We start from the raw sequence: 22,181 nt of genomic DNA, 5'->3' as shown, positions 1-22,181 counted from the left end.
TCCGCAATGGGAGAGGCCGCGGCGGTGAGAGGCCCACGTACTGAAAAAAAAAAAAAGCATGGTAGCAAAATGAAAAATTCAGTAGAATTAGAAGATAAAGTAGAAGAAACCTCCAGAAAGTAGAACAAAAGGAAAGAAGACAGAAAATAGTAGGGGAATAAAAGGAAAATTAGAGGACCAATCCAGAAGGGTCCAACATTCAAGTAATAGGAATTCCAAAATAAGTGGACAGAGAAGGAAGGAATTGTCAATGAAATAAGTCAAGGATATTTCCTATGACTGTAGGACATGAATTGCCAGATGGAAAGCCATCACCCTGAGCCCAGCAGTATGTATGAAAAATAGACTACACTAAGACGAGAGAGAAAATCCAAGTCAAATTCAAAGGATCTGGAATCAGAATGGCTTCAGACTTCTTAGTGGCACCCAGAAAACAAATGAATGATGCCTTCTCAATTCTGAAGAAAAATGCTTCCCATCCTAGCATTTAATATCTCACCAAAGCATCAATCAGGTTCCAAGATAGCTCTTTTTCAGGAGGCTTTTAGAGAATTTTGGGGCATCATCAAAACAAGAGAGTATGCTGAGAAAAGATATAAGATAAAGGAACAGACAACTCAAACACAGATGAGAGGCAAGCAAAATCTCCAGGACGATGGTAAAAGAGAGAGCCATGAATCAGAGTTGGAGAGAAACCGGACTAAATCTTTAGTCTGAGGGAAAGACTTGGAAGAAGATGAAAAGGATAGAGTATGAAAAGGATAGTGTGAGTGAACTTCTCGAAGAGTGACTTAGATAAGTGGAAGAGAATTGGGGATTGAATTAGCAATAAACGCATAGAAAATTAAGCAAATGAGAAAAATGACCTTTTCTTTAAAACTCCAGAGAAAACAAAATATACATGGAAGGAAATATAATCATAGTTGTTACATAGCTGAATTCTGAATGGCATGTGTGTGATGTCATCATATCGGGAAGTGGGGGTGGGAAATATACAAGTAAATGGGGTGGGCAGGGGAAGGTATGAAAGCTCATCTTCCATAGTGAGAAATCAATGCATAGTATTTAATACTAAAAAATTAACAATAGCAATAAAGATATGTTATTTAGCAATATGATAAAGGATAAACTTAAAAGAGTTGAAAAGTAGTTACGTCTAAGGAAGCAAAAATAGGAAAGGGCAGCTGGGAAACTGTTGAGGTTGACTCTTTTAGATTGTATGTGTGTGTAAGTGATTTTGGAAAACAACTGAAAAGATAAGCAAATGTCTTGGGGAGGTTAGGATTAAGAGAGTTGCTAGAACCAAACAACATACACAAAAAAGAGGTTACATCAAGGCGAACTCTGCAACCTAGAAACTTGTTGAGGTGCACATGAGTATAAAGAGCTAGGAAAATGCTGGCATTGGAAGAGAAAAAGGACTACGAAGAACATACAGCATCCCTCTACAACTAATACGTTCATAAAGAACTTCCAACGTTGCTCTGGAATTTTTTTTTTAAATAATGAAGTTTATGGTCATTTGTTCTTGGTGATAGAGGAAGCCAGTATATCCAGTCACAGGGTGAAGGGAAGGCGGCTAATTGCTGTTAAAATACATGGAGTGTTCAGTAAATCTTTGAGTGAATGGATGAATGCTTATCATTGAACTATAGTTATGAACACTCTGAAGATATAAAGCACTATATAAATGTCAAAAAAAGAGTTTGGACTTTGACATTGATTAAAGTTACTTTAAGCATAACTCCTTTAAAATCATCATAGGTAGTTCATTGAGCTTTTTCTAAGATACTCTTGTCCTTTTGCATTGTAAACATTCATGTATGTTTACACCTACAGGCTTTTTTTTTTTTAACCTTAGGATCTCATCTCCCAGTGAAAAAGCAGAAAGCACACAATAGTCGCAATAAGTGAATGTCAGGGTCTTCTCACTTCTTAGCTCTTCCTCTTTGGAGAGAGAAAGAAAGAGAGGCAAGAGATGAGAAATTGACAGGGACACGAGAGCCTTATCCCAAGGCTGAGGAGGAAGGCCTACTCTAAGCCCTGATAATATGCCTCAGGTGGTGGGCAGAGGCCTCCTAAGAATAGAGAGCCTGGCTGATGGGATAACAGTCCTACAGCCTCCAAGGACGTCTGGGATCCTGGACTTCGTAGAAGCATCGTGTTCTGCCCATTTTCTCATTACTGAAAATGATCAGGCCTGTCATTTGGTACAGAAACCTACCGTCTCTGGGTATTTTTTCCTGCTTGTGTGAACATGGATTAATTTCTCTGAACGCTATTATGTAACATGAATTATGTTTAGCCGGAGCTGTCTGAAGTGTTGGAACGGGCACAGGGCAAACCTCAGCCACTTTCTGTTCCTCCTGTCTTGCCCTTTTTCTGATTTCCTAGGCCTCCACCGCCCACCCACCCACCCTGCACCGTCCTTGCCAGCGGCTGAAAATATTGCTTGGCTTAGAGCCAGCCTCAGAAACTTTCATCCACTGGCTGTTTGCCTAGTAACCTTGCTCTGCAACATAAAAAAAAAAAATCGACTGATTTCTGAAGTGACATGAGGATGAGAGAATGGAGAAGATTGAGCTGTATATTAAATTGTCTTCTGGTTATCAAATAAAGACTCTCTGTCATAAAGGCCAAAGATAAAAAAGAAAATGTGTATGTTTAATACATGGAACAAAAATAAGTCTATTTTTGACGTAGTACTAGAGGAGAAAATAGGTCAAAAAGCCCAGCCACCCCTGAAATGAATTTTAGACTCTTATTATTGATGTGATGGGGCAGAGAGAGATATCGGTGATGGTTGAGTTGCTGATAGAAGTGATTTTTTTTACAGTAGGTGCTAAATTAGATGTAGAAAGTAGGAGCGTTATCAAACCTACATTGTCATGTCTGACCTTCCAGGTCCCAGCTGTGGAATCATAATAAAAACGAGTTGTGGGCTTATCTAGCGATTCAGCAATAACTGGCACAGAACAATGTTCAAGCTTCTCTTCAAATGGGGTGATACCAGAGGTTATTTGGGGTCGTGAAAGAGATGCATTGGTTTTGATCAGTTTTTAGAACTGTAGAGCAGCTTATCTGTGGGTCAGAGAAATTCAGTTTCCATTCTTTTTTCATCATTTTTCCCCTTGGGTGTGATGTGGATTAGCCTCTGGAAGCCAGGATGAGGCTCTGAGCGTTAATAGAGTTTGTGCAGATCCAGACTGTACAACCCTATGTATTTCACAGTGTTGGGCTCCAAGCTCATTGAATGTTAGATTTAGTAAAAGCGTGTTACCATCTCTCTGTAAATGAAAGGAAGAAAAGTATTTAATGACAATACAGAAAGACATAGGACTCCAGGGCACTAATTAGAAAAGCCCACCCCGCATTTATTTTATCCACTCGCAAAATATTATTCTCTCATAGTTACCTCTCTAATATGACTTCCTATTTTTACTTTTTTTCAATTATATAATTTGTCCTTACTAAAACAATTTACAGGCATCAGACATTGTAACAATAATAAGTAGAAAAATGTTAAATAAAACCATTTGTCCCTGCCCTCTCCCTAATTTCAAGTAGTTTATAGCATAGTAAACCTTTGAAGATAAAAATAATGATGGTGTAGCGCATAAATGGCAGCAGATTTGTTCCCTCCACTGTTTGCTGGGTTGAGGTGATGAGCCAGACTTCGAGAGAGTTTTAACACTGTAACTGGTAAGAGAATAGTTGTCACATGTTAAAGGAATTTTTTAAATTTTAGAAATAACAGTGAAACCTCTCATGCATTGGTAATGTTTATATGTATGATTGCTCTAGAAATTCTAAAAGTGTGTGAAAACAAATTTTACAGGAATTAGATTAAACCCAGTTTTCTTTCCTTTGTCAAACTGCGTAGCTTCAGATTAACCACAGGGACAGGGTCGGGGAGATGGAGGGCCTCGGTGGGGAGGTAATATTTATTCTTGCACCATCAGGTGTTTGGGGGTATGTTATAAAAGCTAGTATCAAATATATGGATAGCAGATCAGTTATCTGACTATATTCTGAGCTGTTACTGGTTGTTTTATTTACCTGTTTATTTTAAGGTAAGAGTAACCCATGACTTCACAGCTGTTGATTTTGTCCTTTCCTGAGATTTTTCCACCTGGCAAAAGATACTGGTGTTTTCGTTCCCCTATCCTGTATATAACTTGTCAGAGAAAGGAGCAAGTGTTTATGAGAATGCAGACATGCTAACAAAAAAAAGTTGTGCATATATGTAAGTTGACTCAAAAGTGGAATCCCGTGGAAATAAGTTTCGAATTCTGGAGTTTTTACGATTATCATCTTAAAGTACCATTTATAGTTATAAAAATAATTCTATCCAACATAAAATAAATTTGCATTTGACTTAGTAATCTGTCCACAAACCATAAACAGGTCATTCATTAGCACAGCCACTTAATAAGCAGCGTTACACCCAATGTTAATACCCAGAATTTTTGCAATTCATTTAGCAAACATTTGTTTACTGTGTTCCTGGTTGTGGTTAAGTGTGGTCATTATTTCTCCCACTAGTTTATAAGTTCTGTGGAGTCCAGTGGCCTCATCTGACTTGCTGTCTGTCTCACCAGTGCTTAGTATGGCCCCTGCAGCAGGATGGGCACACAGTCAGTGCATCGAATGAATGAATAAGTGATCCTATTAAACCTGGAGGTTTTTTTAAATTTTATTTTATTGGAGTTTAGTTGATTTGCAATTTTTTGTTAATTTCTGCTGTGCAGCGAAGTGATTCAGTTATACATATATATACATTCTTTTTCATATTTTTTCCATTATGATTTATCACAGGATACTGAATATAGTTCCCTGTGCTACACAGTAGGACCTTGTTGTCCATCCATTCTACGTGTAATAGTTTGCATCTGCTCATCCCAAACTCCCAATCCATCCCTTCCCACCACCTTGGCAAACACAAATCTGTTCTCTGTCTGTGAGTCTGTTTCATAGATAAGTTCATTTGTGTCATATTTAATTAATTTATTTATTTATTTAGTAGTAGTAGTAGTATTTTTTGGCCACATGGCATGTGGGAATCTTAGTTCCCCGGCCAGGGATCGAACCTGCACCCCCTGCACTGGGAGCATGGACTCTTAACCCCTGGACTGCCAGGGAAGTCCCTGTGTCATATTTTGGATTCCACATATAGGTGATATCATATGGTATTTGTCTTTCTCTTTCTGACTCACTTTGCTTAGTATGATAAACTCTAGGTCCATGCATGTTGCTGCAAATGGCATTATTTCAATTTTTATGGCTGAGTAGTATTCCATTGTATAAATGTACCACCTCTTCTTTACCCATTCCTCTATGGATGGACATTTAGGTTGCTTCCATGTCTTGGCTATTATAAATAGTGCTGCTGTGAACATAGGGATTTAACAGCTAATTTTTAAAGCTCAGAGAATGTATTTTAGATATAGAGGGTGAGAATGAAGACAGAAAAACTGGTGGGAGGCTCTTATGAGGAATCAGAATAGCAGCTATCTCCTCACAGAGGAATAACCAAGGAATGCTGAGGTGGCCTCAGTCCACAGAGGTACCCAAATTACTCAGGGAGCAAGTGATTAGAGTCATATAAGGTGGGGGCAGCAGGAGTCTGTAGGGAGAAGGAGGACAAAGGAAGATGGGGAAGCTGAGGTTATGCAAGTTGAGTGTCGTATTCACAAATAGAGAGCCTGGAGGGAAAAGGTGACTTGGGTGGCTCATCTGAGGGTTTAGGAGGCTCAGTGAAGATTAAACCAAAATGTTGTGGGATGAAGGGGGTGGCAGCATTTATTGAACAGCTCCCACATGCAAGGCACTTTAATAAAGCCTTGTGGAGGGAAGAGATGCTACCCAGACAACCAGGACATGGCTTCTGCCCCAAGGAGGCAGTGACACACAGGGAGAGTGGTGAAGCAAACTGTGGAAGCATGTAGTTTAAAAGGTTCTTTCTGTTTGTGGGGGAGGATCCAGCAAGAAGGATAGGATGTTTGAACTGGGCTTTTCAGAATGAATTTAATACATGGAGATGGTAGGGAAGGTGTTCCAGGCCAAGGAGATAGCATTAGCAAGATGTGAACTCAAGAAAATGTGGGGTCAGCCAGGAACAAGACATTGTCTTCGGTGTTAGTGGGGAAAGTGGGCCAAAGCCCTAATGCAGTACTTGAAACTTGATTCTCTGAGCACGGGAGCCCTTGCAGGTTTTTAAAGAGGAGAGTGACAGGAGACAGCCACGCGTTAGAAAACTCACTCTGGCCTCAGGACAGAGTTGTGTTCAGCATTGGTTCTGAACCCTGGCTTCACGTCAGCCTCGCCTGCAAAGATTTTTAAAATTCCAAATCCCAAGCTGCACCCCAGATCAATTAAATCAGAATCTCTGGTGATGGCACCCAGACATCAGTGTTCTTTAAATCCCCCAGTGATTGCAGTGTGCAGTCAGGATTGCATGCCAATGATTTAAAGCAGGGCTTGGCAGACCCTTTCTCCCAAGGGCCAGATAGTAAGTATTTTTGGCTTTATGGGCCCTAGGGTTTCTGTTGGAGCCATCCCAGGCTGCCATTGTCCACAAAAGCAGCCACGCGCAATATGTGAATGAATGAGCGTGGCCGTGTGCTAATAAAACTTTACGGAAATTCGAATTTCATATAATTTTCACAAGTAACCAGTATTCTTGTTCTGTGGATTTTTTTTCCCCGCCATTTGAAAATGTAAAAACAAACTGCAGACTGCACAAAACTAAGCAGCAAGTCATATTTGGCCCACAGACTTTATTTTGCCAGTTCTTGACTTAGAGGGTGAAAATTGGGCTCAGGTAGTCCAGGAAAGAAAATATGACTACAGTAATCCAGATAAGAGGTCAAGTTAAGTCTCTTTTGCGGTTCGTTGGAAGGGCAGAGTGAAGATAAGTGATACTGAATTGATATTTATAGCAACTCATGTTCTCATGTGCTACTTTTGAGCACCTAGAAGTTACTGTACAGAGGATCTTAGAAGGAACCATTGTGTGTGGTGTGTAGTGCTTAGCTCCCTTTGACTTTGTCTTTTTGCAGGGTTTTGTTTTACATTGAAAGGCTGTTTCTTTTCCAACTGCTTGTAATGGCTTTTCGTTTCGGCAACACCTAGCACCACAAACTGGTTAAGTCTCCTTCCTTAGGTGCCAGCCATGCCTTTGTTTTCAAAGAATGACCTTTCCTTGCAAACAAATGTTCTCTTTAGAAAGTAAAGTGAGCTTGATATAAGGAGATATGGCTACTTACCTTTTATTTTATTGGGTACCACTGCATTAATGCAGAATTCCCTCTTTGCATTTTCTTCCAGCATTTGTTGCTTAGTTGAGGATCTGCCAGGATAAATGGTGCCACTTCTCCTCCACCTCCCGCGCTACCAAAACGAGAGGCTGATTATTGCACCTTCATTCCACTGAGATTACTTTAGAAACCTTAAGGCCAGGGAAAAGTTTCCCACCGACACTGCTGTGCTTTAAAATCAGTGCTACATTTCCACGTTGGCCTGGTTATTTTATTTGAACACCATTACAGTCGGGTGAACAAATTCACTTACCCATTTTCTAACTTCCCCTCTCAGAAGTCTGCTGTTTCAGTGTCTTCCAAGAATGGAGGTTATACTGGGCCCCCCACCGTGAAGATTGGAGAGACTAAAGAACATGGTAACTCTCCTTGAATTTGCTGTAACAGGAGGGAGAGAAGGAAATTTAGGACTACAGCCAGCAGCGTTCATTGTCATGTCCGTTATCTTAAAGATCTTACTGGAAAGTGAGAGGTGAAAAAATAAATAGAGCTTTATTTTTATTTTTCCGACCATCCTCACAATAGAGTTGTTTCTCATAGAACACAGAAGTATTATATATATGTACCATATAAAGGAAAAGCAGATGATATTTTGAAGTTTGTGTGTCTCCTTGAGTATTTTGGGGTATTTTTGATCACCAAACATATTTCACATCACTGACTTTTTTAATTGATGTCTAAATTTGGGGGTCGACTGTTTAAATTTCAGGGACTTGTTTTTCCTTCTTCTCAGTGATCTTGAGTGATTCTCATCATCTTAGGGACACCAGCCAAAAACCTACAATATAAAAGTGAGGTTGTGATTGAGCGCTGATAATGTCAAGTGCTTTTAATTAAGCCTCTGATGTTTTATACATTGATAACAAAATAAAGGTTCAGATTTATTAAATTAGCTTTCCACTCTTTTTAAAAAAGCTCCCACCACATAGGGAACTAAATATGTAAGAGCAGCCTGTTCTCTGCAGCCAAAGCCTCAATGTGCCCCAGAGGAATTCCTGCATAGAGTCCTTTTTTTTTTTTTTTTTTTTTTTTTTTATGCAGTACGTGGGCCTCTCACTGTTGTGGCCTCTCCCGTTGTGGAGCACAGGCTCCAGACGCGCAGGCTCAGCAGCCATGGCCTACGGGCCAGCCGCTCCACGGCATGTGGGATCTTCCCGGACCGGGGCACGAACCCGTGTCCCCTGCATCGGCAGGCGGACTCTCAACCACTGCGCCACCAGGGGAGCCCCATAGAGTCCATTTTTAAGTAAAGGAAGAGATCAGGAAATAAGGCAAAGCTATAGTCATAAGAATGGGAATGCCTGATAGAATTCACAACCCAGGATGGCAACAGCTGAAAGACAGTGTGGAACTGATAGAGAAGAACAGACGTTAACAGTTGGAAGAGACCTTACGGATCATCTTGGCTAGTGGTTCTCAACTTTGGCTGCTCATTGGAAAACTCAAGAACTTATAAGTAATACACTTGTGTAGGTCCCACCATGCCAATTAAATCAGCATCACTAAGGATTAGGACTAGAGCGTGCGTATACTTTAGAGGCTCCCCAGTGATTCTAACCTGCAACCAGGGTTGAAAACCACTGGCCTAATCCAACTCCTTCATTTTACATATGAAATCCAAAGCAGATACCCGGCCCAGTAGTCAGAGAGGTATCATTTGCTTGGATTTTAACCTTAATCTTCTTGTGTCCTTATATTCCCTATGCGATCATATCCCCTCTCCCACTTTAAATTACACCAGTAGGCTCATGACTCCCAAATCTCTCTTCTTTTTTTTAAATTGAAATATAATTGATTTATAATTTTGTGTTAATTTCTGCTGTACAGCAAAGTGATTCAATTATACAGTACATATATATATACATATTCTTTTTTTATATTCTTTTCCATTATGGTTTATCACAGGATGTTGAATATAGTTCCCTGGGCTATACAGTAGGACCTTGTTGTTTATCCATCCTACATATAATAGTTTGCATCTGCTAATACCAAACTTCAAGTCTATCCCTCCCCCTTGGCAACCACAAGTCTGTTCTCTATGTCTGCGAGTCTGTTTCTGTTTTGTAGATAAGTTCCGTTTTGTCATATTTTAGATTCCACATATAAGTGATATTATGTGGTATTTGTCTTTCTCTTTCTGACTTTCTTCACTTAGTATGGTAAACTCTAGGTCCATCTGTATTGCTGCAAATGGCATCATTTTGGGGTTTTTTTATGGCTGAGTAGTATACCATTGTACGTATGTACCACATCTTCCTTATTCATTTATCTGTTGATGGACATTTAGATTGTTTCCATGTCCTGGTTGTTGTAAATAGTGCTGCTATCAACATAGAGGTGCATGTATCTTTTTGAATTATAGTTTTGTCTGGATATATGCCCAGGAGTGGGTTTGCTGGATCATATAGCAACTCTATTTTTAGTTTTTAAGGACCTCCATACTGTTCTCCATAGTGGCTGTACCAACAGCTACTTACATTCCCACCAACAGTGTAGGAGGGTTCCCTTTTCTCCACACCCTCTCCAGCATTTGTTATGTGTAGACTTTTTAATGATGGCCATTCTGACCAGTGTGAGGTGGCACCTCATTTTAGTTTTGATTTGCATTTTTCTAATAATTAGTACCACATCTCTCTTCTTAGCACCATACACTTATGTCTAACTTCCTTCAGATTAACTCTCCAAATGTCACTATATTCAAAACTGAACTCCCTCCCCCCTCCCCTCACCACTCAAACCTGCTTGTCAGTCTAGATTCCTTATCTCAGCACAGGGCACCTCTCTCCCCTTAGCTGTCTGCGTCAGAAATCTTGGAGCCATCCTCTGTTCTCCCCTGTCGTGTACTCCTGTCTAACCAAGTGCCACCTGTCCTGCCTCTTAGCTCTTTCTCATGCCCATCCCACCTACTCCCCTTGCCCCTCACTGCCTTTGGGATGGTATCCTTTCTTCAGAACCACTGGACCCTCTTCTCACAGTCTTCAGCCTCTAGCCTTGCTCCCATGCTCCATCTCTAACAGCATAACAGAACTCTTTCTGCAGCTCACATTTGATCATTTGTCACATTTCTTGCATTGTGTGCTCTAATCATTTAGCCATTTCTTTGATTCAACAAAGCTACGTCTTTTTTCTCTGCCTCAGCATTCCTATACTCGACCTACTTTCTTACAGTATAAATGGCATAATCTATCTATAGACTCAGTTCTTTTCTTTCTGCTTTTATCAAAAGCTGACCTCCCCAGTACACCGTACTATTTTCCCTCTTCAACCAAACGCTGTCCCATTTCAGACTGAGTTTAATGGGCCCCACATTGCCCACACGCTGACTAGGGGAACCTGCCCCTGCAGGAAGTATAATAGAAGATCCCAAGGTAAACATCAGACCTGCCTCAGCCTCAGACCACATCCTTGGGAGTCAAGGCCTTCACTTACCTCTGAAGGTTTCCTGGCTACTTCATTTCTTATCCCTGACTTCAGGGTCTCTTACTGCTTTTTGCTTAGTCCTTAGTCCTCACTGTGATTCTCCCAGTTCCTAGGTCTTCACCAACAACGCTTTTGATTCTCAGTCTTTGTTATTATCTTGCAACTCTTGGCTGTTTCCACCCTTTTGCCTCAGGATACGGTTCCTGAGGTGGAATGCCTGTCCTTTCCCTGTCATGTAGTAACTGACCAGTCCTTGATCCCTAGCCGTTTATTACCTGGAATTTTGACTCCAGCCTCTTGGAATGTATTTAGAGCCACAGTCTCCTAGTCCCCACGGCACCATCATTGCCTCTTGTCTTCACTGCCCCTGCGTGACACAAAGGTCAGCTATTCAGAACCTGATCATCCAGTTGGTGAGTTTCCTTGGCTCCTTATCCTCCTCTCACACTGACTTCGCTGCTGCGACTTGCCACTTAATCCGTTAACCGCTTCTTAGGCTCTCTGCCCGAAAGGGAGCAGGAAAAAATAAGTGTGTTGAAACTCTCCTTTCTTAGCATATCATTTATACTTTAAAAAAACAAAAACAAAAAGAACAACTTATTTTAGTGGTTGCCCTAGAATTTGCAATATACATTTACAACTAGTCCAAGTAAAAGAAATCCACTTTTACATAGGATGATAAAACTTCACAGGTAGTATGAATACCTTGTAATAACAAAATAATCCTAATTCCTTCCTCCCATCCCTTGTATCATTGCTGTAATGTATTTCACATATACTTAAGCATACATAATCAAATACATTGTTGCTATTATTATTTTATCTGTTATCTATTAGATCAATTAAGAATAAGAAAAATAAAAATTATTTCACTTTCACTTATTCCTTCCTCAGTGCTCTTGCTTTCTTTACGTAGATTCAGATTTCTGATATATATTATTTTCCTTTTCTCTAAAGAACTCCTTTTAACGTTTCTTGCAAGGCAGGTCTACTGGCAGCAAATTTCCTCCGTTTTTCTTTGTCTGAAAAAGTCTTCATTGTTCCTTCATTTTTGAGAGATAATTTTGCAGGGAACAGAATTCTAGGTTGGTGGATTTTTTTTTCTCTCTCAACACTTCAGATATTTCACTCCACTCTCTCCTTGCCTTCATGGTTTCTACGGAGAAGTTAAATGTAACTCTTACCTTTGTTCCTCTATAGGTAATGTGTTTTTTCCCCTCTGGCTTCTTTCAGGATTCTTTTCTTTATCTGTGATTTACTATAATTTGAAAATTATATGCCAAGGTGTAGTTTTCTTGGCATGTGTCCTGCTTGGTGTTCACTGAGCTTCCTGGATCTGTGGTTTGGTGTCTGACCTTAGTTTGGGGAAATTCTCAGTCATTCTTGTTTCAAATATTTCTTCTTTTCTTTTCTCTCTTTCTTCTCCTCCTGGTAGTCCCATAACCACATATGTCATACCTTTTTTAGTTATCCCACAGTCTTTGGATATTCTGTTCTCTTTTCTTTCAGTCTTTGTTCTCTGCTTTGTAGTTTTCGAGGATTCTAGCGATGTATTTATTATCCTCTAGCTCAGAGATTCCTTCCTCAGCTATGTTCAGTCTATTAATAAACCCATAAAGGCATTCTTCATTTCTGTTATATTATTTTTGATCTCTAACATTTCTTTTGGTTCTTTCTTAGGATTTCCATCTCTCTGCTTACATTGTCCATTTGTTCTTGCTGTCTGCTTTATCCATCAGAGCCCTTAGTGTATTAATCAGAATTGTTTTTGATAATTCTAACATTTTTGTCATGTCTGGTTGTGATTTCTGCTCTATCTCTTCAAATTGTGGGTGTTTTTTGCCTTTGGCATACCTTGTGATTTTTATTGATAGTCGGATGTGATGTACTGCTTAAAAGGAACTGCCTTTAGTAATGTGGCAAGATGTGAGAGGTGGGGAAATATTCTACATTCCTATGATTACATCTCAGTCTTTTAGTTAGCCTAGGCCTCTGGACTGTGCACTTCTCGGTGTTTTTCTCTCCTCTTAGGTGGGATAGGATGGCTAGGTGGGCTGGAGTTGGGTATTCCATTCCCCAGGTCAGTTAGGCTCCGGTAATAATACCCTAGCAGGTTCAGCTTTGATTAGCTAGTTTCTCCTGAGGGCAGACCGTGTTAAAAACAGAGTGCACGGGTGTATTTCAAAATGGTTCCTTTTCCCTCTCCTTCTGCTGGAAGCCCAAGGGGATTTTCTCTGATATTTACTGTGGGAGCCTCATTGAGCTTCTGCTAGTAAATCTCACAACACTGTGAGGGCCCCTACTACTGAATCCCACTGGAGTCCTTAGCTCTTAGAGTTATTAGCACCGGGCCTCCAACAATCCAGCAATTACAGTTCCGGTTTTCCTGCCCCAGCACTGGTTCCCACAGGGATTCGCTCTGCCCTGGGAAGCTGCATTCCCGGTGATTGCCTGTTGGTCTCTCCAGTTGCAGGGAGGTGGAGGGGGGCAGGCGGGGGAGGGCAGTAGTGTTCCCTGAGTTTCTGGTTTTTCAGTCTTTTCAGCTTATTACTTGTGAGGACAGAGTGGTAATTTCCAAGTTCCTTACATGCGGAACCAGAAGTCGGAAGTCAGTACATTGAAACTCAGACTTGCTCTTTTGTCTCCTTACCACAAAGTAGGATGAGGATTTGTTGAAACATTTATATTTTATTATAATATACCTTAAGCACATCGAACTCTCTGAAAGCTTGTAGGTTTTATCATTTTTGAGAATCCATATGTAGAAATGACATTCATAGCGTTATTACAGTTTTACCTTATAATCACACTATTTTATTTGAGAAAACTTTAATCTACGAGTAGCGAATGGGCACAGTAAACACTGAATTCGTTTGAGGAACCAGGAGAAGTTAAATTGGTGGATACTGTTAAAACTCAGTTGATTGTGTAACTTCACGTTCAAAATACAGGCTCTCATCACATGTGGAATGTCTTTCAGATCCGAGCTCTTTTGTTACCTTTGATAAAAATTGAAATAATTACATCATCTGGAAATCTGAACTGTTAAAAATCCTCCTTTGGGGCTTTTAATTTTGTTTGGTTTTGTCTGAAAGGGAGTTTAAACATGGATATAAAAGGGGTTCATCGGTGTTTTCTGTCCTTGCAGAGTGAAATTCAAATTCCTATAGGCAGGAAGTGCCTATAGGATAGAGACCTTCAGATGCTCAGCTTGTCAGAAATGTAGAAACTTTACCACATTTGCATACTGCCTCATCTTTTAAACCCAGCTGCAACCCACAGAGACTGCAGGACTCGGCATGTAGTTACTTTTTACCATCCTCTCATCTCTGTGGCCAGGACCTTGAGATTAATGACGAGGTGGACCTGAAGACACCTCGTACTGTTCTCGGGGAGGTGTTTGCCACACTCATTGTCCTTTGGCCACCCTCATTCCAAGTTCATCACACAACTTGTTTGGCACGTTTACGTTTTGAACTCTTGGAGAATTAACAGGTGGTTGCATGACTGAGATGTTTATTTTAACAGGCGAAAAAGTGGGAGGTAATTTAGACACACACTATGATGCAATAGGAAACTGCCTAACTATTCCATTTTTGGCTCAGCTTTTCGTTTCAGTTAAAAGTGCTGACAGCACGGCTCACCAGGTCTTGTAGCTTCGTATTGTTAACATTGTCTGCACGTGAGGGACTGGCTCACTAGCAATAATGACTGCGCTTTAGTTACTCATACACGAGACCTTCTCCTTGGCTTTAGTGCCAGAACTTAGTAAAGGGTCTCTTCTCAAAGGTTCTGCCATCCGCAGTTACATTGTGAATACAGAAGGCTCTAAAAGCCCTACATCTATCTCAACATGCTCTAGAAAACAACTTGTAACATTCTCTGTCTGAATATAGAATGCTCAGAAGGCAGAATCCTACACACAAGACAGCAAGACAGCTAATTGTTATTTTCCTTGATATGTTCATCCTGATGTGTCAGGATATCCATTAGGGTTGATTCTTGAGCTGTCTTCATTCAGTGAGCAGAAGAAACAAGGAATTTTACTGGACAGTTAGTTGTTCATTTGGTCAGAGATAGAGATTCTAGGTGAGAGATGGCTGACTTTTTCCGTAAAGGGCCGGATAGTAAATACTTTAGGATTTATGGACTCTAGGGTCTCTGTTGCAACCACTCAACTTCTGCTCTGGTAGCGTGAAAGCAGCCATAGATAATACATAAGAAAATGAGAGTGGCTGTGTTTCAGTACAATTTTATTTACAAAAACAGGCAATAGGCTGGATTGGCCCAGGGGCTATCATTTGTCAACCCCTATTCTGGATCCCAGAAGATACAGTTCTGGGCTATATGACTCTGACCTCACAGGAAAAATAGCAATGGTGTTCAGTTAACTGGACTAGTAACATATAACCTTCAATATTCATAGCCAAGACTTTACTGTAGTTGTATGTAATAAATTTGTTGTCAGAAAAAAAGGGCATTCTTTCCTCACTGTCTTCTTTTGGGGCTTAGTCTGAATAGTGTTATTTGCTTTTTATTTATACCCTACTTTCTTCCCAAAATAATAGAAGGTATATTTAGATTTTAGCTATTAAAATAAAGATATAGGGCTTCCCTGGTGGCGCAGTGGTTGAGAGTCTGCCTGCCGATGCAGGGGACACAGGTTCGTTCCCCGGTCTGGGAAGATTCCACATGCCACGGAGTGGCTGGGCCCGTGAGCCATGGCCGCTGAGCCTGCGTGTCCGGAGCCTGTGCTCCGCAACGGGAGAGGCCACAGCAGTGAGAGGCCTGCGTACTGCAAAAAAAAAAAAAAATAAATAAATAAATAAATAAAGATATAAAATCCAAACCCACATAAAAAGGTCACATAAAAGAACCTCTGAATATTCCTTATCCACCTGCCAACTCAAGCTGGTAGCTCAACCATTTTAGGGACTGATTGGTCCTTGGGACACCTCCTAAGTTGAATACTGATATGCTGCCTATTTTATCTTCTCAAGCATAATTTCCTTTCTGAAAAAAAATTTCCCCAGTGTTTTATATTGTCTCTTACCAAAGGAAGTGTTAATATCCGTCATTTTTCTTCTGATTGAAGTATAAGCCAAGAACTGTTAAACCAACTAAGTGGGTGTGTGGAAAGGAAAGAGAAAAATATAAGCTAGTGAAAACTTTGGCGGGCAAGTGACCTGTTCAGAACAGATTCCAGGGCTCATAGAGCCAGGGGACTGTTTCCAAACCATTAGAGATACATCTCTGCTCTCTAAAGGAAAGGAGTGTTAGATTACATTTGAGCCCAGTGGTCAGAAGCACAGCTCAGAGCTGGACAGAGGAGGTAGGAACTTTAGCTGAGCTGCAGGGAGAGATGACTGTTAGTGGGTGTCAGAAGGTGGAAACAGGCCAAGTGAGTTGAAGGGCTGCTAACTGGAATTGTGGCTCCAAAGACAGTTCTGAAGTAGGGAACTAATCTTCGGGAAAACTGTGAGTGTATACAAATGACTCTAACACAAGGTCCTAATTCATATCAGCTCTGACTGCTGAGCCAAGTAGCTGCCCAAGGTCATGTAGAACCTATGCCGGGGATCTGCCTAGACCTGTGGCGTAGGGGAGGTGTGACAGATGTGCTCATGAGGAGGCTGGAGTTTAAAGAAGGAAACACTTCCCTAGGAAGCACGGGTACCAGGCAAGCATTAACAACATCAGAGTAGAACCTGGAACAAGATGGGGGCAGCATTAAGGACAAACAGGCCACTCTCATGACAGAATTTTAAGATGTGGTAGTGGGCTAACTCTATGATGTATAAAAAATAAATACAAGAAATAAATTCTATAATCAGCAGCTGGGATGATGTTCAGTATCTGTTTTTAAAATGTCTTATCTATTTTCTAAATTTAAAAATGTTCTCACCTTTAAACAAAAAAGAGAAATTTAGAATTTCCAACCTAAGCCACAATCCCTTCTTCTCTTTCACTCTTGATGAGAGGGACACACTGGTCTAGTGTTTGGGGGAGGGGGCAGCTTGACAGTTTCTGTCAAGGTAATAAACATGCATTCCACTTGATCCTGCAACCTGACTTCCATAATTTATCTTCTTTAAAAAAAAATACACACACTCAAGCTGGCAAAGACGTTTGTGCAAAGATTATCATTATATTTATAAACTGAAATGCATTTCAGGAAAGAAGTTCAGATTTCAGAAGTTTTTGGATTCATAACTCTGTCTAAGGGATTGCAGAGCTGGATATATAAGCATTTAAGTTTGGCAAGGATAAATCGTGAAGAGGAAAAAAGTAAATTTCAGAACAGCGTATACGGAATGATTCCTTTTCTTTGGAAGTAATAGTAATCAATTGTGTGTGAAGATATGTGCACAGAAGGTCTGGAGCCATCCACAGAATTGCTCATGGTGGCTATGGGGGTCGTGGACGGATCCCAGTGGATTAGTAAACAAGCTGGTTCTTAGAGTCGACGCTCATAGGAGAACCGCACACTCCTCCCTTGTCACAGACACTGAGGAACAGGAGGTGGAGAAGCCCGGCTTCTTCTAATGAGGACAGCATCATTGGAAGTGAAGAGAGGTTTCTCTGTTCATAACTGTGGATGAGACTTACATGTCATCACTACCGATACAATAGTTTTATGCCTAACTCAGGTATATTCATTTATTCATTAGTTTAGCAAATATTTATTGAGGGCCTACTGTGTGTGAGACACCATATATATAACAATGCCATATATACATATCTATGTCACTATATAGCAGTGACAGAGCAAAGATAGCCTCACAGCTGCAGGCTCCCGCAGACAGACCCAGGCTGTGACCAGGAAGCCTAAAGTAGGCATATTGTTTAAATGGATGCGTGCTAGTGCCTAACTCAGAGTAACTGAAGTTGGTATTGCAACGAAATTGAAAGTGTCCTAAATATGTTTTTCTTTCTTTTCATAGTTTTTTCTTCATTTTAGTCTCTGAATTTTGCATTTATTATAAATAGAGTTTTAATTATGGAACCTTCTAGAAGGAGGTTGCCTGACTGGTCTGTGACAGTGACCCACATAGCCATCAAGTGGCCTTGGTTTCTGGTTATATCCATTTGTCCCAGGTTGACAGTGTAGCCCCTCAGCTTGCACAAAAGAGGAATCTCTAAATAAACAATGTTGTAAAGCAGATACATACATACATAAATACATACAGATAGACAGATACAAATGTGTATATTTTTGCCACCAGCGTACTCACATGTTTGTGTTTTCTTCCACAGAAAAAGCAAAGAACAAAAGATCTTTCTCAAGTATTTCATTCCTACAATCCATATGATCACAAGGTAAGAGAAGAATGTTATTCGTGTTCCTGGGTAGTAGAAGTCCTTCTGAATGTATAGCACACTTTTCGCCAGTATATAGTGGTTTTGAACTACAGTTACCAATTACGTTTATATTTCAGTTTTAATTTTTTAACTCTTTATCTCTTGTAAAGAAAAGAGAAGATCTGTATTTCTGAACTAAATTAATTCTATTTTATGCATATTAAAATCTAGTTACATATCATCACTGAAATCTCAAAGACTGTGAAAAGACAGATTTGGGGGTGTTTTTTGATTGGTGGGTTTTTTCTTTCCGAACAGTGTAGTAGACGAACCTGGCTTTGGAATTGGTAGAGACAGTTGAAATATTATCTGCCAACTGTTGGTTCTCCATTGCTTCTGACAGAAACTTACGTTTCTAAATAAAAATCCTAACAAAAAGCAGTGCCGAGAATCATAACTGAAATATTCACTCCCGAGAGTTTTGCTACACAGAAGACCGAGTAGTGTAATGACCCCTGTATCCCCATCCTATAGCTTCATAGACCCATGTCCAGTCTTGTTTCATTTATACCCACACTCTCCACTTGCTATATTTGAAGAATTCTCAAACATCTCTTCACTTATAAGTATTTCACCATATATTTGTAAAAGGTAAGTTCTCTTTAAAAAAAAATAACTTTTTAAAGAAAACGCTCAACACCACATCTTCATGGGGGGGAAAATACATTAAAGTATTCTGAGACTTGTACAAAACTTCTATATCGTATAAGGTTCCAGTAAATCTGTTAATTCGAGGTGATTTCAGAAGCAAACAAAACATTCGCACAGTTGAAATGCTAATATAAACTTAAATCTTTATCTATGAATCTACAAGGAGACATGTGGTAGGGATTTTTTAACTAGCCAAAATAAGTAGTGTGAAAACTACTCTCCTCATTTGAGAATACAGAAATGTCTGGATTCAGGAGGAAAAAATTGTGCCAGTTGTTCATAGAAGTTGAAAGAATTTGAATAGCTTCTAGTGTTTCTATAGTGAACAGTTGACTTAAGCATCAGAAATTTGTCAGAAGAGGTGTTTATATTCCACGTGACCACGGCGATATACAAGACTAAAAATTTTATCATTTCAAGTTACATTTTTCAAGTTAAATCAGTCACTTTGCAGAATATGGCAATTTGTTTGAAAGCGATTGAGCGAGCCAGGCGTGTCTGACAGCGCAGGCGGAAGGTGCGGGCTGATAAGTAGTACAAGAGCAAAAGGAATGAGATTGGCCAGATTTCTGATGGGGAAGTTGCATTTTTTTTTTAGACGATGCCACTCAATAAACATAAATGCAACAGTGGCTGAAGTTAACATTTAACAACAGCAACAACAAGAGGCTATGACAAATCAAAGGTTTTGCCTGACTTGTCTAAATTTTGCCCACTTCGAACATTTTTTTAATTCACGGTTAAGGGAAATTCCATTATTCTTTTATTAGAACTCTTAATGGAACTTCGCCATTCACAGCTTCTCCCAGCTTCCTCTTCATATCCTTTGTGGCACTGTATCAAAGTCACCTCAGATGATTTTGGCTTCCCTTGTGAAGACTTCATTCCTCTACGAATTAGTCATCAGGCAGTGAGGAATTGAATATAAAATGCTAGATGGAGTTCCTTTTGATCTTTGCTTTAAGATTGGTAATAAATTACTGTGAAGTAGCTGGACTGCTTGATGAGTGGGTTTTGAAGCCCCCAAGGTTCAGCCTGGGGGCGTTCTGTCTTACTCTATACACAGTAAAGGGAAAGGGGAGAGTTTTCCTTCTGGCTCCTGTCCCGTACTGCCTCCTCCGGATTTTCTAAGCTCCAACCAGGCAAGTCTAACCGTGTTACTTTTAACTGGGTCTCTTGTTGGTCAGTGTCCACAAAGACTAGAATCACAGGGTTTGAGTCACGTGCACTGTTTTCTCAATATTAGAATGTTCCTTGTTTCCCCATAAATAAAATAATAGAAGGTTGTGATTCGAGTTACTTTGTCATTTTTAATTACCCAATTATATTCGAACAAATTCATTTTCTAGGCAGAAAAAACGTTAGTGTAAAACGTTTTGTAAGATGTGGTTAAAGTTGGTTTAAACATCTCATGCTCAATGAGATTTCTGGAGTGATCTTCAGGTTAAATATATACATATGTCATAAATAAAAGCTTATATAAAGCTTATATAAAATAAAATATAGGTTGTCTGGGATTTGCTTTAAAAAAGGATCAAAGGAGGAACGTGGGTAGGGCACAGTAAAATAAGGTTGGCCATGTGTTGATGATTATTGAAACTGAATTATTGGTTTGTAGGGGTTCATCATTCTACTCTGTGTATTTTTTTTTGCTTTATAACAAATTAAATCAGTTATACATATACATATGTTCCCATATCCCCTCCCTTTTGCGTCTCCCACCCACCCTCCCTATCCCACCCACCCTCCCTATCCCACCCCTCCAGGCGGTCACAAAGCACCGAGCTGATCTCCCTGTGCTATGCGGCTGCTTCCCACTAGCTATCTACCTTACGTTTGGTAGTGTATATATGTCCATGCCGCTCTTTCACTTTGTCACAGCTTACCCTTCCCCCTCCCCATATCCTCAAGTCCATTCTCTAGTAGGTCTGTGTCTTTATTCCTGTCTTAGCCCTATGTTCTTCATGACATTTTTTTCCCTTAAATTCCATATATATGTGTCAGCATACAGTATTTGTCTTTCTCTTTCTGACTTACTTCACTCTGTATGACAGACTCTAGGTCTATCCACCTCATTACAAATAGCTCAATTTCATTTCTTTTTATGGCTGAGTAATATTCCATTGTATATATGTGCCACATCTTCTTTACCCATTCATCCGATGATGGACACTTAGGTTGTTTCCATCTCTGGGCTATTGTAAATAGGGCTGCTATGAACATTTTGGTACATGTCTCTTTTTGAATTATGGTTTTCTCAGGGTATATGCCCAGTAGTGGGATTGCTGGGTCATATGGTAGTTCTATTTGTAGTTTTTTAAGGAACCTCCATACCGTTCTCCATAGTGGCTGTACCAATTCACATTCCCACCAGCAGTGCAAGAGTGTTCCCTTTTTTCCACACCCTCTCCAGCATTTATTGTTTCTAGATTTTTTGATGATGGCCATTCTGACTGGTGTGAGATGATATCTCATTGTAGTTTTGATTTGCATTTCTCTGATGAGTAAAGATGTTGAGCATCCTTTCATGTGTTTGTTGGCAGTCTGTATATCTTCTGTGGAGAAATGTCTATTTAGGTCTTCTGCCCATTTTTGGATTGGGTTGTTTGTTTTTTTGTTATTGAGCTGCCTGTGCTGCTTATAAATTTTGGAGATAAATCCTTTGTCAGTTGCTTCATTTGCAAATATTTTCTCCCATTCTGAGGGTTGTCTTTTGGTCTTGTTTATGGTTTCCTTTGCTGTGCAAAAGCTTTTAAGTTTCATTAGGTCCCATGTGTTTATTTTTGTCTTTATTTCCATTTCTCTAGGAGGTGGGTCAAAAAGGATCTTGCTGTGATTTATGTCATAGAGTGTTCTGCCTATGTTTTCCTCTAAGAGTTTGATAGTGTCTGGCCTGACATTTAGGTCTTTAATCGATTTTGAGCTTATTTTTGTGTATGGTGTTAGGGAGTGATCTAATCTCATACTTTTACATGTCCCTATCCAGTTTTCCCAGCACCACTTATTGAAGAGACTGTCCTTTCTCCACTGTACATTCCTGCCTCCTTTATCAAAGATAAGGTGACCATATGTCCGTGGGTTTATCTCTGGGCTTTCTATCCTGTTCCATTGATCTATCTTTCTGTTTTTGTGCCAGTACCATACTGTCTTGATTACTGTAGCTTTGTAGTATAGTCTGAAGTCAGGGAGCCTGATTCCTCCAGCTCCATTTTTCGTTCTCAAGATTGCTTTGGCTATTCGGGGTCTTTTGTGTTTCCATAGAAATTGTGAAATTTTTTGCTCTAGTTCTGTGAAAAATGCCAGTGGTAGTTTGATAGGGATTGCATTGAATCTGTAGATTGCTTTGGGTAGTAGAGTCATTTTCACAATGTTGATTCTTCCAATCCAAGAACATGGTACATCTCTCCACCTATTTGTATCATCTTTAAT

General features: G+C 39.9%; 1 protein-coding gene across 8 annotated transcripts in view; it reads left to right on the top strand.

Moving 5' to 3' along the window:
* CDKAL1 (CDKAL1 threonylcarbamoyladenosine tRNA methylthiotransferase) overlaps positions 1-22,181 on the top strand; it is a 661,934-nt gene that overhangs the window by 504,836 nt on the left and 134,917 nt on the right. For all 8 annotated transcript variants that reach the window (XM_081245696.1, XM_081245693.1, XM_081245699.1 and 5 more), the window contains one exon: positions 17,997-18,059. In XM_081245696.1, the coding sequence (XP_081101822.1) occupies positions 17,997-18,059 (63 nt within the window). The remainder of the gene's footprint in view (positions 1-17,996; positions 18,060-22,181) is intronic.

Source organism: Mesoplodon bidens, assembly GCF_964165515.1.
Source record: "Mesoplodon bidens genome assembly, chromosome: 10".
In the NCBI taxonomy this organism is placed as follows: domain Eukaryota; kingdom Metazoa; phylum Chordata; class Mammalia; order Artiodactyla; family Ziphiidae; genus Mesoplodon; species Mesoplodon bidens.
This window is presented reverse-complemented; position numbering and strand designations above follow the sequence as displayed.